This window comes from Lycorma delicatula, chromosome 4 (assembly GCF_047948215.1).
Source record: "Lycorma delicatula isolate Av1 chromosome 4, ASM4794821v1, whole genome shotgun sequence".
Lineage (NCBI taxonomy): Eukaryota > Metazoa > Arthropoda > Insecta > Hemiptera > Fulgoridae > Lycorma > Lycorma delicatula.
Genome location: NC_134458.1, coordinates 60,010,425 through 60,034,846, shown reverse-complemented (window position 1 = coordinate 60,034,846; position 24,422 = coordinate 60,010,425). Strand labels below are relative to the sequence as shown.

Genomic DNA, 24,422 nt, shown 5'->3' with positions numbered 1-24,422 from the left:
TTACTCAGACCTCTTGCAATGTCCTCCTCAAAAATCTTCTTTACCTCCTCTTCCTTAAGTTTCTCTAAATTCCACCGATTCACCTGACACCTTTTCTTCAGGTTTTTAAACCCCAATCTACATTTCACTATCACTAAATTATGGTCGCTATCAATGTCTGTTCCAGGGTAAGCTTCGCAGTCGACGAGTTGATTTCTAAATCTTTGATTAACAATGATATAATCTAACTGATACCTTGCAGTATCGCCTGGCTTTTCCATGTGTATATTCTTGTATTATGATTTTTAAACTGGATGTTGGCAATTACTAAATTACACTTCATGCAAAATTCTATAAGTTGGTTCCTTCTTTCATTCTTTTGCCCAGCCCATATTCACACAATATTTCTTACCTTGCCATTTCCAATGCTTGCATTCCATTCTTAAACTATTAAATTTTCATTCCCTTTTATGCGTTTAATTACTTCATCAATTTCTTCGTATACACACTGTACCTCATCATCGTCATGGGTACTTGTAGGCAAATAGACATTAAAAATCGTTGTCGGCTTAAGTTTTGATTTTATCCTCATTACAATGATTCTATCACCATGGATTTTGAAATACTCTACCCTCTTCCCTATCATCTTGTTCATTATAAAACCTACTCCTGCCTGCCCTTTATTTGAAGCTGAGTTAATTATTCTAAAATCACCTGATCAAAAGTTGTTTTCCTCTTCCCACCGAACCTCACTAATTCCTACTACATCTACATTTAATCTACCCATTTCCCTCTTTAAATTTTCTAACCTACCAACCTTTTTTACACTTCTAACATTTAACTTTCTGACTTGTAGAATGTTATTTGTTAATTAATTTTCTGGTGACCCCTATCTTAGTAGTCCCCACCCAGAGATCCGAATGGAGAACTAGTTTACCTCCGGAATATTCTACCAAGGAAGGCACTTCCATCATTACTACATGAAAATGCAAAGAGTTAGATTTTATTGGAAAACAAGCAGCTGTAGATTTCCATTGCTTTCAGCTGCACAGTGCTCAGAAGATTGAGTTATGTTGATATGGCCATTTAAGTTCTCCTGACCTATGGCCTTAACAATTGCTGAAAGAGCTGCTGTCCTCTATCTGTCCAGGATAAACACATAAAATGGAAAATATTAAACTGAATTAATTTCAATTTTTAAAGATTAAATCTGAATATAAGCACCTAAATTACATAGAACTGGTAAAAAAAGAAGTTTAAACCAGAACTGGTTAAAGCCTCTAGAACTTGTACAATCAACTGGGAAGAAATCAGATGATCAGCAATAACTCCTGTCAGTATTTCTTGTCAATTAAAGCAATTTAAAACCAGCACATGCAATACTGATGACTTATGCAATTTGAAAAAATTAATTAATTTTTTTTACCATAGAAAACTTCCTTTCCTTTCTTTTTCCTGTTTAGCCTCCGCTAATTACCGTTCAGATAATACTTCAGAGGATGAATGAGGATGATATGTATAAGTGTAAATGAAGTGTAGTCTTGTACAATCTCAGTTTGGCCATTCCCGAGATGTAAGGTTAATTGAAACCCAACCACCAAAGAACACCGGTATCCACGATCAAGTATTCAAACCCATGTAAAAATAACTGACTTCACTAGGACTTGAATGCTGGAACTCTCGACTTCCAAATCAGCTGATTTGGGAAGACGCATTCACCACTAGACCAACCCAGTGGGTTTACCATAGAAAACTAATTTTCCTAAAGGTAACAATTCTGCAATAACATTTTTTTCTTTCATTCAAGTGTTGAATCAAGAAAACTATAGATTAACACATTCAGAGCTGCTGCCATACATACAACATATATGAGTTGAACACTGTGTCACATAAACATCAACATACGTAACGAAACCTATCGTAGGATAACTACCTCGGTAAATGAGATATGTTGTTTTATAACATTCAGAACAATTAAAATTTATGCACAAGTAATATGACTAAATTAACATAACCTAATGTACTAACATAACTCAGTAGAGTATGTTACAAGTGTAGAAGCATACACACTTCACAAAGACTACAATAGTTTATATGAACAGAAATAATGAGGTTTACTACTTTATATAGGCTCATATCGATGGAAAGAAGAAAAACAGTAAAAATAACATTTTCTTGTATCTGCTGTATTTCATCATTGCTATCGCACTACTTCACCAACCAGACAGATTGGTCTACGATGGATGCAGCAGCCAAAATAAGAATTTGGCATTATTGAAAAGTGTAGTATATGGCTGTAACAAACTTCCAACAAGTTCAAAAAAGTAATATTTCTTGTCATGGAGCAATCCAGATACTCCATTTCACAGGTGGTATCTGCAATTTTTGACAGAACTATAAGGTAGAGAAGTTATAAAAGATCCATTATAATTTATTGATGTCTTATAAATCTTAATAATTCTGAATGATACGATAGTAAAGATTTCATTGATACCTTAAAATTTGACCAGACTAATACTTAAATTGATTATGAAAAAAAGGTATTCAGAGAAAATTCTGGAATTTCAATAGAACAAAATTTTCTAATTTACAATTAGGAAAATAAGAAAGAAATTCACTTAATCCTAAGGTTTTAAACTTTAAAAATATGTAAACTTTAATCATTTTTAACATCTGTTTGTTAGAAAACAATCCTAAACAAAAATTGAATGACATAATGACACATTTCTGCAATTTTCGCTCTATCTTATGATTTGATAAAATTATAATCAGGCAAACTGGTACTTATGTAAACAGAAACTCAGTTTATTATCAGTAAATAATTGTTACTGATATTTTTCTATTGCCATCAATATTTAATGTTCAGTACTGAACAGCTACCTATTGAACATTATAAATGTTATTGTTCCAGAGTAACCACTCAAAACATAATGAACTCCAAATAAAAAGCTTCATGTCACTTAAAATGTCTTTTTTAATAGATCTATCTTATTACATGAGCTTAAAAAGTACCATAAACATGACTGACGTAACTGGATAACAGGTTAATATTTTTACATTACAAGTTATGAATTATAAAATTAAAGTATAAGCCCTAGCAACAAGCACATCCATTCTTATACATATCACTTAAATATTAGAGAATCAAAAATTACTAAGTACAAAAGCATTCTTTTTACATTATGGTTAAAAGATCACCAGTACTACACTTTGTATGTAATTTAATACAGAATTTTATTGTCCTTGTACTTTTATACATATTTTGTTTATACCACATTCCTGATAATCGATGTACTTCATTCTGATAAGAAACCTGTTTTGAATCTAATTCTCTGCGTTTCAATTTTCTACTATCGACCTGATTTGAACCATCAAAATTAAAAATAATACTTTTCTGCTCATCTATCCTTTCGGATATTTCAAACACATCATATACATTATGATGCTTTTTAACAGTCTTAGTAACACTTGGATTTGAATTCTGCATAAATGGGTTTCGTTGTAACATATAAGATGGATTCCAATTCTGATAATCAAAATCATAGTCAACCATAACATTATAATTCTTTGTTGAGGAAACCTCGTCAATGTCACAGTCCAATTTAACATCAATTGTTCTTTGTTTAAAGTATTGCTGTCTTCTTGGAATAAGTGAATCACCAAAGTAATCATTAAGCATATAGTCTATTCTTAATCGTCTTTTAGATTCTTCAGTGCTGCATGAGCTCCATTCTTTTCTGTACATTAACTCAGCAGCCATCTGAAAAAGTGATTTTCTTAAATATTAATAAAATGGAAACTGTAATATATTAAAATAAAATCAAAGTAATCTAAACAAAATCTAACCCGAATCAGTATAATTATATTTTATATATATGTATATATAAATAATGCATCTTATAGTAAGTAATTCCAGAATGCACATTTTCACATTTTATGAAATAACAGAATTATACCCTTTAATAGATACATATAGATTAAATTTTGTTATTTCACTGACTGAGTAATTATTCTATGAAATAAGTGGCCTTATAAATGAAAATTATTATATTCATTTTTTTTATGGTGAAACTATAGAACTTAATGTGTTAATTCACATGCTCAGAGTTTCTTTGTTTTATTTTCCAGAGTTAACAAATCTATGAAAAACAATAATTTACATAATACAACAATTTTATTGGATTAGTATTTTATTACAATTTTATTATTATAACAATTTTATTACTTAAGCTATTGTATGACATGCATACAAAGAAAAGATTTATTATAGTAATTGGTATAATACCTGAATCTAATTACAACTGAAAACAATATACTTAAATAGGACCGTTTTCATTATTCTATAAGATTTCACTTTGTAACTTTAAAATATAAGAACATAATCTTTTATTTTTGTCTATGCATTACACAGCATACACTTGTCATGTTATTTTTAACACTTAGCCCAACATTTAAGCTTGATTCATCTCTGGTCATACATAATGTAAAAGTACGACAACTGACTTCAACATGTTCATAGAAAATTATTTGCATTCTTAATAGTCCATGAGCTACTCTATTCATATCATTATTTACTAATGTATTGGGTTATGTTACTCAACTTGCACTCTTCACTCATAATGTTGAACTATTATGACCAGTATTATGATGTATGTGTAAAGTTTATAAGGAAAAGTGTACATAATTCTCACACAAAAACCTTACTTCTAAACTAGGCTTAGAAAACTATAAATATTACTAGTTTACACAGCACCAGTGTAACATCATTATCGACACGTACGATAGTAATAAGGCATCTTAAATGTTCGTGGTATATATGCTGTCATGGCATGGAAATTTCCAAAACTAATTGTATTGTAATATGGGTACATATGGTTTTAAGTGATGATAGAATGGTAATAGAGTTAGGTACACATCTTTGACCTTCTGCAGGCAGGCAGTTAGTTTTAGCAGTTCCTGAGGGCTACATGGTAGAGTTAGGTGTGTGATGTTTTCTTAGAAGGCAAATCTCGACTAGGACGGAATTTACTGATGTGAATGTCTTTCGAGGCATTTCCATCAATGGCATCTCACTGAGGTCAACTGATGACTGTAGAATGTGATCAGTTTGAGGGTAAGAAGATGTCCTCCGATTAAGCTACTAATGACTAGGAGGTGGTATGGCAATCAGACTTGTCACAAGACGGATGTTCTTCTCCCTTGAGGGGGAGGGGAACTGAGATGTTCCTGGTAAATAGGTCATGTCATTAGTACTGAAGAAATTATAAAAACTTCTAAGAGATTTATCTAATCCCTGCTTGAAATCTAAGTGGTATCTTAAATAGTGCAAATCTTTATATACACAAAGGTCCCATTTCTTCTCGATGAAAAATAGCTTTCTATGACATTATTTGAGGATGCTGTATAAAAAAATTTAATCTGTCCAATAATACACACACAAAGAAAATACATTATTCAGTTCCAAACTCCATGTAAGTAGTTTTGTTTTTCTTCAGCCTCTTCTAAATATAACTGTTTAAATATTAAGATTTAAAATTGCTTTTCATGTATCCTTGCTTTTTCTAAATCAAACTGCTCCTTATCTTGTACACCTTCCATTTCTTAGTCTATTTTTATACAAATAATTACAGTTAATTACTTAATAGTATGGTATGTTAAACTTATATTCTGGTAGTTTTCAGATTTATAAGTTTCTGCTTTCTGAGTAGATCTAATCTCAAAAACTTGAATTTTAAGAATGTAAATTTAGGAATTATACTTTCAATTTAGGAGTCACAAGATCTTAGAGCTGGAGAGGAAGCTTGTGAGGTTTTGAGAAACAAAAATTCATTCTGTAGACCTTTCTTTGTATTCTGTTACCTTTTTCGTATTCAGTTTTTATATGTTTTTTTAAATATGCCCTGATTATTTTTCACCTTCTAATTTCATTTACAACTAATTATACAACTTGTTTTTCTTAATATTCCATGCCGACCTATTTATGGGAGTTGTTTATTTCATTTTTGTCTGATTACTAAACGGTTCTGCATTTCCATTATGAAGGTTTTTTCTTTTAGTTTTGAATACTATTCTTCCTGTTATTTCATCTACCTGAATTGTGTCCATAGCCGTCAATAATATTTGTTTAAGTACCATATTTCTTACAAGCTTGTTTGGCCAGATCCTTTATTCTCTGTTCCTTTTTTCTCATTCTTTCTTGCTTGCTGCCATGAACACTTTGGTTCTTAATTTTTTTTTTTTTTGAGGGAGTAAGTCACTCACTACATCGGTCCAACTTTGAACCGTTACAAAATTGAGATTTTGTGATAGCACTTTTATCATTATAAACCTCATATCACTTTTATTTAATCAGAATCATACAACTAAACATTACTATTTAATACTTTATTTTAATTCTACACTCTGGTTTTAAGTACATCAAATTTATTCTATTTCCTGCTTTATTTTGTCAAAGTGCAACCACAACAGAGAGGCCAGACTAAAGAATGATTGCTGACAGGGCACAGCAAACCTTTTGGTAGTCAGCTCCTGACTTAACAGTAGTTCATACAACATAAACAACAAAAATTTAAACTATGGTTATAGCTTCATAGGAAGACTGTTCTTCATTACTTTCTTTTAATTATTAGTTTACTGACAAAATATGGTTAAATCTCATTTTTTAGAAGTTCAATGAAATGAAAATGTTAATAACTTCTAACTTAATTATGAATAGCCGATCATGCTTTAATGACACACAAACAGCTAAATAATCTTATACTGATACACTAAAAAATAATCCAACACTAAATGAACATCCTAAAACAGAAAACATCAAACAGATAAAAACTAAGATTCCACTAAAAAAAAATTTAACAAATGTTAATAAAAAATATTTCTTTAAAGATATCCACCAAATTTTCATAATCTTATGAAGAGATTTTACTAAACTACATACATTGTTTATTTATGAAGAAATAAGATAATTTCTTTAGGAAGAAAATAAACTAATTTTCAGAAATTTTCTAAAAAATAAACTATATATTTTTATTATATATATATAAAACATTATCGTACAGATCTATATTTTAAGTGAAACTTTAAACTCTAAAAAGACATACAATTTATATTAATGAAGATAAAAGTTTTTTCTTTTACCATGTGATTAAAACAATATTTCAGAATGAAGTATATTGGTTAAAGGTAGTAAATATTACAACAAATAAATCTAAATGTATGCTACACACAAGGTCCCTTTTATCTAGTTATAAACTGAAAATTATGCAATTCATGACTAAGTTAGAAATTGAAAAATCTGAAGAGATGCAATTTTCCCATTTATGATATGTATAAGAGTCTACCAGAGAGTATTTTATACACAATGAACATTTTCAAATGAAATGGAGAAATTTCTTACAGAGACAAAAAAAATTTCTAAGGCCAATGGATGCAATTAAATAATCATTGTCAGAACAAGACAGGGTAAAATTTTCATTCATAAGGATGGTCAACCTGACTCAGAATAAGATAATGACAAATCTTCTGAAGTAAAAAAAAAAAATAATTCAGTCATCATTTACGGATGCAAAGTTTTTGCTTTATTGTGCATCAGAATTAGGTTTATTGAAAACTGTGAAAAAATACTTTCATTTTTTGTAACTACTATACATTTACTCTCAACCAAACCAAATATTAATTACTATATGAGGTCTGGGTATATGATGGTGGAGAATGTATGTACATTATTGATGGTTATAACCTTTTTTTGTAATTTAAATGAGAGCTAAAAGGCCAAAAACTTAATTTTTTATATCAATAATAATGTAACAAGACCAGTATAATGGACCTGAGAAACCGATCCCTGCCAATTAAGAAGAAAGTAATAGAAAATAACAATGAAAGGAATCCAAAAGGGGACTAAAAGGAATTCTTTTTCTAAGTGTAACAGGTTCGTTTAACAATCATTCTCAGTAATACTACCCACGGCACAACCCAACAGATGTTCAATGAAAAAGGGTTACCAAACCAGAGTAAGAATTTATGGGAAAATATAAGGACATGGATAATAATTCTCACACTTCAACAGTTAAGAAATTTGGATCTGGTTCTGCAGGTCAAGAGGATGCTAGTATAAGTACTCCAGGACCGGCAATTTAAAATCAGCAAGACATGTGTATGAAGTGAGTCGAAGCGTAAGACGATGTAAGTTAGATAATCTTTATGTGCTGTTCAACAGTCAGTCTTCCTTTGTCAGCCATCTTGGAATGATAAACAAACAGTGCCCCCAGAAATAGAAGAAATTAATATTGATGAACTGCTGTCACTTCTGCCAACTTAAAAAACATTAATAATTATTGCCAAAACAAATGTTGGATCATTTCATACGCCACCCTGTAGTTGTTAAAGATGCTAATGGTAGCGGTCATTATAACGTCTTTTGGCAATTGAACTGAATTCTGGTTTTTATGATTTAACTACCTGTAAGTAAATCCTATCCTCACTAGAAATTATATTAAAAATGAAATTTATTATTAATTATTATAGTTGCCATTGTTATTAATATCATTATTATTATTTTTTTATTTTTGAGGTTTTTAGGGGCATCGACTACTTTGGTCATTAGCCCCATCCCACTTAAAAAAAAAAGAAAAGTAATTCATTTTCATGAATCGAAAATTTTCAAAATTTGCATTCTTCAATAACTTACATCCAAAAAAATACTTCCTAGGCTTTCCTTTCGGCCATCCTTTCTTGCACCGTTTTTCTATCCTGCGAACAGCCTCAACTTCTGACGAGAGAGTGTCTGAGGCCTCGGACATGGCATCATCTTCTCTATCTGATGCCAATGACGTTAGCCGACTCACATCAGTTGATGAAACTTTCGTTGGTACTGTTCGCATCGTTGCTAAGGAATCTAAACTAGCAAGCGATGCACTCTCCGCGGCTGATGAGCTGGATTCTATCTCTACTGCAGTACTGGGTCCAGCTGAAATAGATGCTCTCGCCGAAGCTGATCTTTGCTCTTTTGGAGGCTTTATTGGTACAGGTTTTATATTCTCTACGTCTGGTGGTTTCTCAATAATAACTTGCACCTCCATTTCCGTAGATTCAGATTTTCTTGTCACAATTTCTTTAAGCCTGTGACTAGACGACGGAGTGATCTGTTTCTCTTTGCTAGATAAGTCAGGATTTTTTATTCTTACTTCAGTTGGTGGCTTAATAATCGCAGGTTTAGCTGGTGTTTTAAACTGCGCTGGTGCGTCTCTCATGTCAACGGCGTCAGACGGAGAGTGAGCCTTCTCATGTTTAGTTTGTTCCATCCTTAGTCGACTCAATCTTTGAATTAATGATTCTTTCAATCATCGTCGCAAGACTTGGAACCATCGTGTTAAGCAAATGCTCCACGTTAATTTTAGATGTGGAAGGGGCAGCCACTGCTTCTGCATAAGAAGTCAATGGTCAAGGTGCACGCTGACCAACAACTTTCTTTGCTTCAGGATAACTGACCTTTTGAAGTGTTTTAACTTCCTGAATTGCCATTTCTAATTTATATATAGGGCAGTTCCTTGAACGACAGTTGTGGTGCCCTTTACAGTTAACGCAGATTGGAGGGTCTTTACATGGGTCACCCTCATGTGTTTTCACTCCATATATACATATTTCCTGCACTTCACATTTAGCTGCTGTGTGTCCGAATCGTTGACACTTAAAACATCACATCGGCTGTGGAATGAATGCTCATACATCAAGCCGATGGATGCCAGCTCGCACCTTTTCAGGAAGTTTCGGCCTATTAAATGTTAAAACATGCGAGGCCGAAGGTAGAACTTCACCGTTTCTTCGCGTGGTTAGTCTGCGACACTGAGTCACTTCCTGACTCGACATTTCTTGTACAATTTCTTCTTCTGTACAATTTAGAAGATCGCGACAAACAACTCCTCTGGATGAGTTAAGTGTGCTATGCGGTTGGACAGAAACCGCAAATTCACCGATCTTCTTCAGCGCCTGGACTTTCTGGCTTTGCACGTCGTTGATAGTTTCAACGTGCAATCCATTAAAAGTCTTTCGGATTTATTTAATGGGACCACCAGCACAATTAGTAATCTCTCTAGCGATTAAGAATGGACTAACTTTTTGGAAGTTTCCATTCTCCTTTGTAATAATTAAAAATCTTGGCTTAGGTACGCTATAGCCAAATAAACTTTTCTTTAAGTCTTTACTGATTCTATCAGCATCTTTCTTTATCTTATCAGATTCCTTCCTTTTTTCCTCTTCGTTTGTGGCAAATCGGAGGTTTCTAAACGAGGGTGTTTACGTGCACCCTCTGCCATGTTTGTTTGTTCAATATTCATGAACGTTTATCCCTTCTGTAGCAAGGCTAGCCACCGGGGTACACCCCCACTCCAGGGCTACTAACCTTGGAGGTCGGATCTGGTACTCCGGTGGAACCGGCATATGTCCTGGCAGAGAGCGGATGCGCAGTCTCTGCACTGACTCCAGGCTCCTACTCACCGAAGCTTTCAGAGCTCCCATGCACCGACATACATGGGCACCATTGCTACATGCTTGCCATCGCAGGGGGCATGTGGACAACGGAAGGGTCTCCATTACACCTGCAATAACATTGACCCTGGCCACTACATCACCAGCTCTAAGTTTGGTATGTGTCCACTTCCTAATCAATAAATTGTTCATATCCTGCAGGTAGCCGAAAAATCCAATCCGTCTGTTGACCTGAAGATGGAGAGAGGTCAATAAAGTAATACATCCGAGGAATTTACTCGGAGCCCCATTAGTCAGCTATATGTATTGTACATAAGTACAGCTGTTGTCGCCCTGGACGTGGAACGTAGATGTTGTGTTCTGGAAGTGGGGATTACCTACCTCAGGGCATTATTATTATTATTACTTTTGTTGTTATTATTATTATTATTGTTGTTGTTTGTTGATTATTGTCATTTATTATTATTATTATTATTACTGTCATAATTACTACTGATTTCTCTAATTTTACCTATGTTCTTAAACTAATAACTGTAATTGTGTAATTAAAAATATAAACATTTTTAATTGTTAATCTCATATTTCTGACTGAAATTATGATGATAATTTCAATGATGTGACAACAGTATAAAAGATGAAATTTATAATAGTTTAAGTCAGCTGATTGTACATCAGTTTGTCTTTATTTCAATAATATATTGTTAAAATGTAATAGGTGTAAAGAGACATCACCTGCTTAATGCCCTTGAATTCATTACAGAACTGTAAAATTACTTTGAGAGTATTTCTTCCGATGTAACAAGAGATTAATGAAGAGTATTGATATAATGAAACAAGATGATATTCTAACAGATATTAATCATGATGGCAAGTAAGAGATTTATCAGTTTAATAAATATGCATACAAGAATAGATAAATGTATAATCATGCTTGTATCTAAACCTCATATTTGCTAGATTCAACACAAAATGTTTATCACTGATACAGCTTTATTTCACATTAGTTTAATCAATCATTCCATGAATTGTATTACTTTGAAAAACATCAGCTACAGCAAACTGAACAGGTCTCAAAACGAAAGATATTACAAACTTATTGATTATAAAGCTTTTATTTAGATATTACAAATATTAGCTAAAATGCAGTTCTAGAACTTAATGGCGAAGATAAGGCATATGATGACTTTACCTTAGTTATAAACAGTATAACTGATAAAAATAAGATAATCAAAGAATTAAACAGAAAAAGTAATATTGATAAAAATCTGCAACGGTGGATTTCAGGTATTTTATTAAAGGCTAATAAAAACTTAAAACTTCAAAAAAAGATTTTCAAACAGGCTAAAAGAGAATATTACAAATAAAGTTAATAACTGTTATGAAAACATAATTGAAATTAATATGAGTAATATACAGAGTACATGTTGAGCTTTAAACAAAATCATAGGCAGAATAACTAAAAAAAAACAAAATTGATCAGATCTATGGCAATGATAAGATCACAATCACAGACGACGTCAAAATTGCTACCTGTTTTAATGATTCTTTTAAATAGTAATACCAAAAAATAATAATTTATATATACAGAAATGAACAACAAATTACATCTCCAATGTCAATAATTTGCCTTTTGAAAACAAAACTTTTATTATATTCCCAACAGACAAAGATGAAATAGACACAAGAATAGTTTCTCCCACTAAAGAAATCAACCAGGATAGAAGATGGTATAACCACTCATTTACTTTAAAGATACATACAGTTTTGTCATTATTCCTATCTTATATAAACTTCATTTTAGAAGATGGGAAATTTCCAATTTTCCAGTATTATAAAAATACTGTAGTTATACCCAATATGAAAAAAGAAAGTTACAGACGGAAAATTTTTGACATCATTTTTTTGTACACTTTCTAAGGTATTTGAAGTAAAACTATTGCTCAAGTATCAACATAAAATAAATTTCTTTAATAAAAAAAAAAAATTGATTTCTTGCAGGATAAAAATTCAGAAATGGTACAGCATAATCTACCTTGAAACAGTGGTTTCAAAAAAAAAAAAATGATACTGTATTAAATAAGTTAGAGATAATGGGAACCAAGTGGGTAGCTTGGAATGGTTTCAGTCATATTTATCAGGAAGATATCAATACACAAAATAAATATTGTACAAGTGAATGGTTGCCAATAAAGTGCAATAAGGGCCATACTATCAGCTATCTTATTCTTAATATTCATTAATTATTTTTATAATGTAAAATTTGAAGGGAGTTGTTTGTTAGTGAGGCCATTCTAACTTACAAGGCACTAAATGGGCTGATGTGTATGCAAGTGTGGAAAGGAATCTGAAAATAACAAGTAAATGGTTCTATGACAATAAACTTATATTAAAGCTGATAAATCAAAACTTATTAATTTTCCGTGTAACAATAGCCCAGAATACATCACTAAAATATCACTCATTAACTTGCAATAGACCCAGCGGGCATTAATTGTATGTGAAATACCATAAATTGTACTGTTCCTATAAGGTATCCTGGTATATCAGTGAGACAGGAGCTGGACTCTTAAAATGATTTAAAAAAGCTCAAATACGAATTGTTAATCTGTAAATGTAAATTATATACACTAGACGGTGCTCTCCTCAATGCATCCTGTATATTGCTTATGATTCCCTGATTTACCCAAAATTACAATATGATATAATGTGCTGGGAGAGTACCTACAAATCCTATTTAAAACATCTTGGCAAAGCACACAGAGAAATCATAAAAGTAGTTGTGATTCATCTTTCCAATACTTAAAAAGTTAATTATCCCTTTAATACGTTACTTATATATGTATGAAATTTTTAAGATTATTTTTTAATAAATGGAAAGAAAATAAAATAAATTACATACATTTAGTTAATAATACAAGAAGTAGAGAGGAGGGATTACTAGGACGCTGGTAGTAGGAAATCATCTGTTTACATTATCCCAAAAATTTATAACATCTTAATAAAGATAATGAAAGGCTCAATTTATATAAAAATGTTCAGTAGAATGATTAAAATACAGCTATTTGAGATTACAGATATGGAAACCTTATTTAAAAATGTTGAATAATAGATATAATTATGTAAAAATAATTAAAGCTCATAATAAACTGCTAAAAATTGAAAGGACAATAAATATATTAAGATTTTTCATTGTTTATTTTTTTTTAATTATCTGCATAATTGTTCTCTTGTGAAATTACAGTATTTGTAGACCCACAAATCTTTCATTATTCTAATATATGACATATGACTAGACTAAATTAAATGAAATGCTAAATAAATTCAATGATAATTCTGTAAATTAATTTTACTGCAGATATTAGATACCTTTGATATTCTTTTTTTATGTTATTTTTAGATAAATTTACAAGATTTGTTTTATTTTAAGTACTCATAAAATTCTGAATGAAATAAAGGATTATAATTACTATTATTATTATTATGTAGATATAAAGCTATATTATAGCAAATTATTTATACCACCACATGAACCTGGTAATTACTACTGATGATGAAAAAAGATTTATAATTTTTTCTATCTTGTATGATATAAATACCAATATATATCATATCATTTTAGATAACTACTAATTTGTAAGGTGCTTCTTTCTTGAAAAAATAATTCTTACCATAATAGCTCCTTTCACATGAGCGATATCAGCTGATGAACATGTTTTATATTTTTCTTCTAGTAGAGGAAAATAACGTTCCATGACTGGCCAGAAATACATGAATAATATGCGATATCCAAGTGATATTAAACAAACGATAGCACCATACTGAGACTGAAGAGAGATATTTTTATCAAGTAACAACTGTAATAACTGTCTGACAATGTCCATTTGTTGTTTCATTTCAATAGTCCAAGTGTGTAAAACCTAAACAAAAAAAAAAGTCAATTTGAGCAATATTTATACTTTGGATATTTAAGTACATTTTTGTTCCATCTACCTCGATCTATGTGCTCTTCCTGAAAGGGTAATTGTTTTCCTAGGGATTAGGCTATTCCTTTCAGTTAAAGACATTTTACATCTTCAAGAGCACATTTACTTTCTACTGCAAATGGTAGATGAGTCACAAACTGACCCCTATGATTTATATTTAAATTAATAGAATGGCAAAGAGGTGGGATGTAACTTAACTTTCTGGTTATTCATATTTTTGGGCCTATATGTATTGAATTTAAATAGAACAGACACCAGAGTTTCCAAACTATAAGATAATGGAAGAGGATGCCATGCATACTATCATAATATTTCAGACCTCTTCAATTTGAGAATATGAAAACACCCAAGAGATGTTTCACTGGAACTGAGATGTTTATTAAAAATGTACTGAAATAGATGAAGAGAAAAGAACAGTAGAGGCAGAATATAAATGTCAGCTGATAATGAATTCTCTGTTAAATGAATGAGAAGAAAAAAATTTCAAGCACAAGTAAACACGATAGGATATGAATAAATGGGAAAATTTGAATTTGTAATTGAGTGAGATGTTAGAGAATGTAAAGTGTGTAAATGAGAAAAGGCTATTACAATACATTATTTGAATATAGTTTATTTGACCTTTGACCTCTCCCAATCATTTCTATGATTGGGAGAGGTCAAAGGATGGCATACTACCAGGTGAAATGAGTAACAGCTTCAAGAGCTAATCCAGTTTCTTTTAACTGTCATGTTTTTTTAAAAATTGAAATTTTAGATAAAGGGGAAGTGAAAGGCAATGCTTAACTAAAAGGAAGAATTTAAAAAATTTCATCAGGTTCTAAGTAAATGGTCTTACCCAAAACCTATTACCATTATAAATAACTGCAAATTCCTTTAAATATTACAATGATTATTTTCTCTTAGTCCTAAAGTCTCTACCAATATACTGTTTGTTAAGCCCCCCAATTAATGAACAAAAAAAAAAGTAAATAAGACTCAAAATAGCTCCTCAAACAAATCAATATGAAACTTTTGGAAGTGTATTTTTTAAAGTAGGGATATCATTAAACGTTAGTATAATAATAAAATTTTATAAATTTTTAATTTTAGAATTTAAAAACTTGATAAGTAGGAATTTTTTGTAAAAGTACAGAGAAGATATTCACTTAAACAATCATGAAAAAATTCTAAAATCTATGTAAAATAACAGATTGTAATAAATGCAAACAATTTCACATATATTCATCCTAATACTATACTTGTACATTAATTCCTCTGAAAATTTAAAAACATACACTCAGCCAAAACAACCTCATACAAAAGGAAGATCTTTCAAAAATTTCTAATTCTCACATGGAACATTTCATACTAATGTTACAAGGCTGGATTATAACCTTTTTTCATCATCCATCAAATATCATGTGATGTTTTCATAATTTCATTAGAGATATCAAAGAAGAGATCAAATGAGTGACTTTTATACCAAATAAATGCTTGAAATTTATGTGAAGTACAATGGTACAAATTACAAAAGACTATGAATAAAATAACCCTAATATCAATCTGTTGAGCTATTTTTCTAAATCCAAGAGAAAAAAAAAAAATATATATATATATATATATATATATATATATAAAGATCAGTGTTTAAACATATTTAAAAACAAATTTTTCTACTTAAGTATTTCAAATTTTTGTCAGCAGTCGTTGAAAATGACAAGATTAGAAATAAATTTTTTCAATGTCAATGGTACACAAAATGGAACACAGTCCAAGACTTATAATACCTTAGACAGCAACTCTGCAGCACGAGCTCTTAAAAGCAGATCATCACAATTGTTGGCTATTTTTGGTTCAATTGCAATTACAAGAAGTGAGTTAGCAGCACGGTTTGCCTGAAACAAAAAAGGTAGAATTCTATATCAGGTGTATAATAAAACTCTATTAATTGATAAAACAACTTTTACACAAAAATTACAAACAATGGGTCAGAACAATTATCATAAAAAATATATCAAGTTACTTGTTCTAAGGGTTATATTAGATAAGGATTATATAATCGACAACACTGATTGGTTGGCACATGTGCATTAACTTTAAGTGGTCTGTTGGGCATGTAACCACTACACTGCCACCAGTTCATTATTATTTGTCTTTCTCAGAGTTAAAATTAAAGCCTTCATTAGTTAAAAACTTTATAATTATACGTTGTGCAACAGACGATGGAACCTCTTGCTCACTCATGGCTGTACAGACAACAGAACAGAGTGGAGGAGCTAACCAAGCTGGTTCCCACTCTCTAATTCACCGAACATTAACCCCCCACTCTGCCATCCAGCTCAGAACTGCTTGCTGCATAGAATAGCAAAATTACCATTTAAATTTGATTCACCCTCGTAAAACTTATGTAAGTTATTCAGTGATCGATAACAAAATTCAAAAATGTTTGAATGAATTAATGAATACAAACTACATAAAGGGAATCAAATATATTGTATACAAATATAATCTATGAACTTGAAATAATGGTGTGTTAAAAGTTCACAAAAGGCAGTAGTTATGTAGATCAATATCGATAGTCATTTGTTGTGTGCTCATATACATTCAGCTGTCAATAATAAAAAAATGAATGGGTACTTACTAGTAAATACCCAATCAAAGAATTAAAAAATTGTGTTTAATCATTTAAATTTTTTTACTGTACCACTTAATATATTAGAACTGAGTAGCTGCAGTCTACAAACTCACAAAATTACTTTTGCCCTGTTAAATTGTATGACAAGAAGGAAAAACAGTTAAGTTTTCATAGATTTAAAAAATATTGAAAAAACAAGAACTAAATCCATAGCATATTTTACAAAGAGTTCTTCATTTATCGACTACCATAAATAATACTGTTTAAAACTCCACTATTTTCAATCCACATTAAAATATAAAATAAACAATTTATTACAATGAAAATTTAGAAATCTCCCTAATCTCAGTCAGTGTGATTGAGGATCTGTCAACTTAACAGAAGAACTTGGATTGATAGATATTACAAAAGTAATAAAACTAGTAGTATAATAATAAGAAACATGGCATGATTCAGTTTTTATGTCCTATCTTTCATTACACAGCAATTATATTTCTAGTTACCCACAATAACTGCACTTACGCCAAAGTTGTGTACTTCATTAGCAAGAGTCTTGCCTTTGTTTATATGACCATTCTCAGTAAAATTAGTTTTCATTTACAGTTTATAATATCAATAAGCACACCTACACTATTCTAAAATCAAAAGTATAGACAAAAGAGTAATTTATCAAATAAAAAAATCCTTCAAGTAATACTAGATAATACACTTATATGCAACAATTAAGCAGGGCAAATTACAATACTTATAAAATTATTGCACTAGTCTAATACAGTGTAGTATTTCAATTCTTTCTTAAATTTATTTACAATATGAAAACACATTAAGTAAATTTAACAGTAAACAAAACAGAAGAGATTGTTTTACATACAGATTTTGTTTATTTAGAAAAACCTAAAGAAAGATCATCACTACTGTACCCATTAGTTAAGTTAATAGAACTGTACTAAGAAAGAATATTTTTATGCTTGCAGAGGTTAATATGTTATTTTAGTCATTATACATGAATATAACCCATAGCTCCTTTAAAATCGATTGTCAATTTAAAAATTGCCAATTTTTCAATTGGCAGTGACATATTCCTCACCTTTCCTATCCCCAATCCTGGTTTTCCCTACTGCCATAAATAGATTTTTTACTCTGATCAGAATAGTTGTTGTACATAGATTAAAATATGTCACAGCTTTTGTTCAGACTAATCCATTTGAAATTACTTTTGTGGTCACAAACAGTAAAAACACAACAGATAAGTGGTTTGTCATGATTTATGTTTGTACAGATGTTAACATTGTTATAAAATTACATGTGCTCCTCATTATACTGCTGTGACATTATTAACAAGTTTTAAAAATTACTGTTAGCTGTAATTTTAGATTTATGTTGATCAACCTGTAATTCACACTTTTTCAATATCAGTTTTTGGAAAATTTTCTAACAGTTCAGGCCAAAAAATGTTTCATTTGCATACCAATTTAAAGGAATTTAAGAGTGAATAAGTAATCCAGAAAATTGCCACCTGGTAGCAGCATATAATTACTTATAAAGTTAATTAATTTTTTTATTTACTTACTAATTATTTCATTTTTTCTACGTTTATCGCTTTTGCAGAAATTTGAACATACTTCTAGAAATTTATAAAAATATGTTTAATACAGAGAGGTACGTTTATCATCTCAGTCACTACTATAAATCTTTATATCAGTGACACTTTTTAATAATTTTTATACCAGTAACTAAGATAATAAAACTATTTTTAATTTTTTAAGTACATTTTAAAGAACCTCCATATATAATTTCATATGTTCTGATGAAGCAAAGATCTCCTCCACATTTCTTAGTTAAAACTAGAAATCTCCATTTTTAACTCCATAGCTTTGCTCTCAGAATTTCTTGTTCTTGAAAGGGCCTCCTGGAAAAGTTTCTTTTCTGAGGTCTAACAGTCTTCTAAAGAAGTTTTTTACAGTATAACCACTGTCTCCCAAGTAGTCAGATTTCCATATTTATAAGCCTCAAGCTCCTTATTAATTTTTAAGGAATTAAAAAACATGGGAGTCATGTATCAAATCAGGCTAATAGACTACGATATCCCTGATCAATCAACTTGAATTACTCACAGTCTAGAAATTTAATGGGAAAAGTCCCTCACGTTTCTAAGTATTTCAGTTTCTTCTCTGCCAGGTGAATGTATTTTTACGTAGGTCCCATTATAAATTGGAAAGGAAGCCTTTGCATGTAAACCATGTTTAACAGTCATTACTTTCTCACATGTAACTGGAATATCGACAAAGTATTGAGAGAGAGACAAGCAACTGGATTAAACACTTTATTTATCACTTTGCTTGAGGTAGATTTATGAACACAACTGTGGATTCTGATATTAATCAAAAAACTCCCAGAAACTTAACATGTGAGAGTTACAACGAACATAAGTTCTGGTGAAATGACATGGTTTTTGGTCATCCTAGTTTTGATATCTTCTTTTATTTGCTGTAAAACACAATTTGCATATTTTAATGCATTCTCAAATCTGTTGAAAAATTCATTTTCTTTCAATTTTTCAAAATGATCCACTCTTCTTCTAATAGTCAGTGAAATCTGAAGTCTAATAATAATAATATAAAATCCATCATCCTCAATTTTGTAAAATATCTCAATAAATTCTTCGATAGCAATTTTAAAATTATTGGTTACTGAAAAACAAATGACTTAATCCATCACAAATATTTCATGTAATTATTATTCAAAACAGTCACACAAATAAAATAAAAAGAATTATGTGCGCATAACAATCAGATCATAAAGTTTTAGTATGTACTGCAAATAAACTTTAACATATTTAAACTTTCCTCACCATTAGTTAAAACTTATAAAAACCATAAATCATTTTGGAGAAACTGGATCCTAATTTAAACCTAGTCGATTACAAAATTTTAGTTTACCCCAAGATGGAGAAACTGGACCTAAATAGCCAAGATCTTCTACATTGGGAGAAGCTGAGTCAGAAGTTTCAGTGTTTTAGATGTTTATAAGTCGAATTTACACCTGCAATCGGCAGTTAGCTAAAATGACAGCAGCTGTTTGTATTTTTTACTCTTCTAAGTAATCTTTTTATAATGCTTTGGAAGTATTGTTTATTTGTAAATGATTATTTATTATTATTGATTTATTTTTGTCATTTATTTTCTACATCCTTTTTACTCAGTATCAATTGCAGATGATCATTTAACAACAGAAATGGCCATCAAGTTTTAGATTAGTAAAAAGTTTTCTAAATGATTTTTTAATGTTTCCTTATTTAAAAATTTGTTTTAGTAACTGTTTACCATTGTTATTTATAAAAAAAGCTTAAAAAAACAAATGAAAATGTCATTTGGCTACAGCATCAAGGAATTAAAAAGTAACTATATTTTTTCTTCGTTCTAATTTGTTTTTTATAGAGTAACTTTTTAATAAACTCTTTTTTTATACTTTATTCTACCACCTAAGCTTCTTTTTAGAGCAAGATTATTTATATATTCTTTTATCTATAACAATCTTTAACTTTACTTTTTTTATGTATAGACATATAGCAATTAATTTCTAAATATGTTCGTTCACAAAATTTTTATAATTCTATCGTATTAAATTTTATGCTTACATTTTTGCTTAAAAAGAAAATGCTTTTCCATTTTTATTTTTACTTAGTTTGGAAAAATAATTTTAAGTTTTAGTAACTTAGAAAACATTACTAGCATATATAAAAACTAAACATATCATAAAAATTATATTATTTTTTTATTTGGAAATATTCTTTGTTTAGTTTAAATGTACAATAAGCATATATGAATTGTAATCACTGTTTTAACAATTCTAAACTAGGAAATGCAAACCATAGATAGAATAATAGAGTTAAAGTACAATAGATTCCTTTATAAATATGTGCTTTACAATTTGTTATAAAATAAAAATTATTATTATAATGAGAAATACATATCACAATTAACAGCATTGAAAGCAGTTGAAGGAAACATTGATATGGCCCTCTCCCAATCATTTTTTCAAGCAGATGATAGTTCACACTGTAAAAGTGTGATAAAGACTATAAAGATCTGGTGAAATGACATGGTTTTTTTGGTCAACCTAGTTTTGATATCTTCTTTTATTTGCTGTAAAACACAATTTACATATTTTAATGAGCTCAATCTGTTGAAAAATTCATTTTCTTTCCATTTTTCAAACTGACCCACTCTGCTTCTAATAGTCCTTGAAATCCAACATAAAGACTATTCATACTAAAAGTTTGCAAAGATCCCATCTTTGCTGGATAGTCACAGAGGAAGATTTGTGAACATTTGTCAATGATCCAACCATGGCCTTAAGATAAAAACTTACTGTTACTGCTGTTTTTTTTTTTTTTTTTGGTTGTTTTTTCTCTCTTAATTACGTCTGATTTGGTTTAAAAATAAAGAGAAAATGTAAATTTTGGATATCCCTTTTTTTTTTAAAGAAAAAATTCACTTAAGATCATACAATAGGAATGATTTCTTTAAAAATATCCTTGTATGTCTACACAAGATTTTGAATTCTTAACTTTTGCAAATCAGATCAAGAATATATGAATGCGATACTAATTATAGAAACTGTATTTCTATCAAGTCAGATCAGCAATAACACTTTACTTTTTGACAAACAGCAGAATCCTATATTGATTTTTGTATCTTTTTAGAGTATTTTTAAATTCCTGAAGTATGTGCTGCTATCAAAGAGGTGTACAGTAGGACTATATTAAGGTAACACTTTTCACATTAGTGAAAAGTTATTTATCTATAAATATTTTGAACAGAACATTTATAAGTAGATAAGTATTGTTTATTTGCACTAACAAAATATATAAAATGAGGAAGCACCTCTTCATAAATCTCTAAATTTTACTCCTTAATGCTTTTTTTAGAGGAGAATACCAGTGCATATCAACTGAATCCAATATGAAGCTCTATTTGATTATCAATTTGATGATAAATTATTGAAGGAGGTAGAATTTCTCCTGTCTGACAATAATACTACCATTTTCATGTTATGTTAGTTTGAATATCATGATGAGTATTTTTACAGCCTAAATATTCAGTGATATCATGTTCATTAAACCACAATTCATTGCTACCATCTAATTTGGTGATAATAAAATTATGTCCTACAGGAGGAGCTCCAACCATAAGCTGAAACTGTTCGCAAACAAGAGATATGATACATGAAGAATAATGACTGAATCAAATACCATTCAAATTATGTAAATGGTTTCATTCTGACCAGAAGGAGCTTTCCTAAAAACATATATTTCACGTTGTATTGATTTGGGAATGTGTACATTTGGAGAATAAAATTCATGTCCTGTACAGGTGTTTTAACTGATTAAGACTGGATTTTGTTCTAAAATAGTTTCAACTGGTTAATCGGACAGTACAAAATATTAGCTTACAAACTTGAAATTCAATTACAAATGTTATATAAGCAACATTTTGAACTAACAAAGAATAGTTTTTTTCAGTAATGTATACAATTTATAGCAATCAATATGTTACTGTGTCTGTATCTCATTGTAATTGATATTTGACTAATACCGATTTTACTAAACGCTTTAAAATTATTAAATTTAGGTGAAGAGTATTACTATTTTAAATGTTTTTTTGTTATTTGAAGAAATAAAGGATTTTTAAAAACTGAGTGAATAATTTCTGTTTATATTATGATTTTATTAAAGTAATGCAAGATACGACGTCTGTAAATAAAATAAGGAGACTAGTTTTATTTTGGCAGCCAAAGTGACAACACTGTAAAGTTACTAGTAAACATATAGTTATATGAACAGCTGATTTATATTAGGTGTTAAGGCATATGGAGATGATGCTCTGTCATGAGCCCAAGTTTTTAAGTGGTTTAAAGCACTTTCAGATGTCCGGGAATCAGTTGCGGACGATCCATGCTCTAAAAGACCGTTAATGTCAAAAAGTGACGACAATGTTCACTGAATCAGAGCATTGATACGGTACAACTGGTGATTAACTGTCAGAATGATTGCAGAACAATTGAATTTGAACCATATCATAATCCATCAAATTTTGACAAACGAAATGGACATGAAAAAGTTTGTGCAAAATTGGTCCCAAAAAACCTCACTGTTGAACAGAAAAACAACAGGGTGAAAGTGTACTGCAGTCTTCTAGGGCAAATTGAAACTGAACCTGATTTTCTAACAAAATGTTATTACTGGTGATGAATCTTGGATATTTGAGTACGACCCAGAAACACAATTCCAGAGCAAGGAGTGGCACACTTCAAACTCACCACGTCCTAAAAAAGCAAAAATGAGCACAAAAATCAAAATGCTAATTTGTTTCTTCGATAGTAATGGCATTGTCCATAAGGGGTTTTTGCCTACAGGACAAACTGTAAGTCAATATGTTTACTGAGAAATTCTTGAAAGACTGTGAAAAAGAGTTGCCTGTGTGAGACCAGCCATCAAAGACAACTGCATACTGCATCATGACAATGCACCTTGTTACACTGCACTCTCAATTAATGAGTTTTTGGCAAATAAAAGCATTCCTATAGTTCCTCAACCACCTTATTCACCTGACTTGAGTACCTGCGACTTTTTTCTGTTCCTGACTTTAAATAACACCTCAAAGGACACCATTTTGGAAAAGCAGAAAACATACAAAAAAAATGTAACCAACCATCTGAAGGATAATCTGGTTTCCGAGTTCCAACACTGCTATGAAAAGAAGGATTGAAGCATTGCGTGGCTATCCAAGGGAACTATTTCGAAGGTGATAGAGTCCATGTATAATTAATTGGATTGTAAATAAAAAGTTTTTCTGAACCAGTCTCATTACTTTATTTATAGACCTTGTATACTTGACTTTATAATTAACAATGAATAAATTTTTATACAGTTAAGTATAAAATTCATAATTTGTATTTTAGTACGACATAAATTTTTGAGTTCTGTAGCATTAAGAAGTCAGGCGATTGTAAATGTATAAAAATCTTTATAAAATTTAAAATAATTAGCTCCTTTTATATATATATATATTTTTTTTTTTCATTAATAAAAACCAGGTCAATAAAATATTCCCCAATATTTTCTTGGTCACTTTTACTTTTTTAATGTACAATGCTATTTTTTCACTTTTCCCCAAATAATGTCCAAAAATCGTGTATTTATATCTAGGTTGTATAATTCCTAATACAAAATCCATTATTACCTCAGTTATTACTAGTGACTGACTTACAAATTCATTAGTCAAAAAAAAAAGAGATATAATCTTGTCAAGTTTTACCTACAAGCTAACACTAGCAGTGTTTTATTTTCTCTAATAATG

General features: G+C 30.2%; 1 protein-coding gene across 2 annotated transcripts in view; it reads right to left on the bottom strand.

Annotated features, from left to right (window-relative positions):
• Positions 1-2,935: 2,935 nt before the first annotated feature.
• Positions 2,936-24,422, bottom strand: part of LOC142323443 (uncharacterized) — a 33,689-nt gene continuing 12,202 nt past the window's right edge. For both annotated transcript variants that reach the window (XM_075363062.1, XM_075363061.1), the window contains exons 5-7: positions 16,214-16,321; positions 14,130-14,378; positions 2,936-3,739 (exon numbers count right to left, since the gene is read on the bottom strand). In XM_075363062.1, the coding sequence (XP_075219177.1) occupies positions 3,155-3,739; positions 14,130-14,378; positions 16,214-16,321 (942 nt within the window). In that variant the 3' untranslated portion in view covers positions 2,936-3,154. The remainder of the gene's footprint in view (positions 3,740-14,129; positions 14,379-16,213; positions 16,322-24,422) is intronic.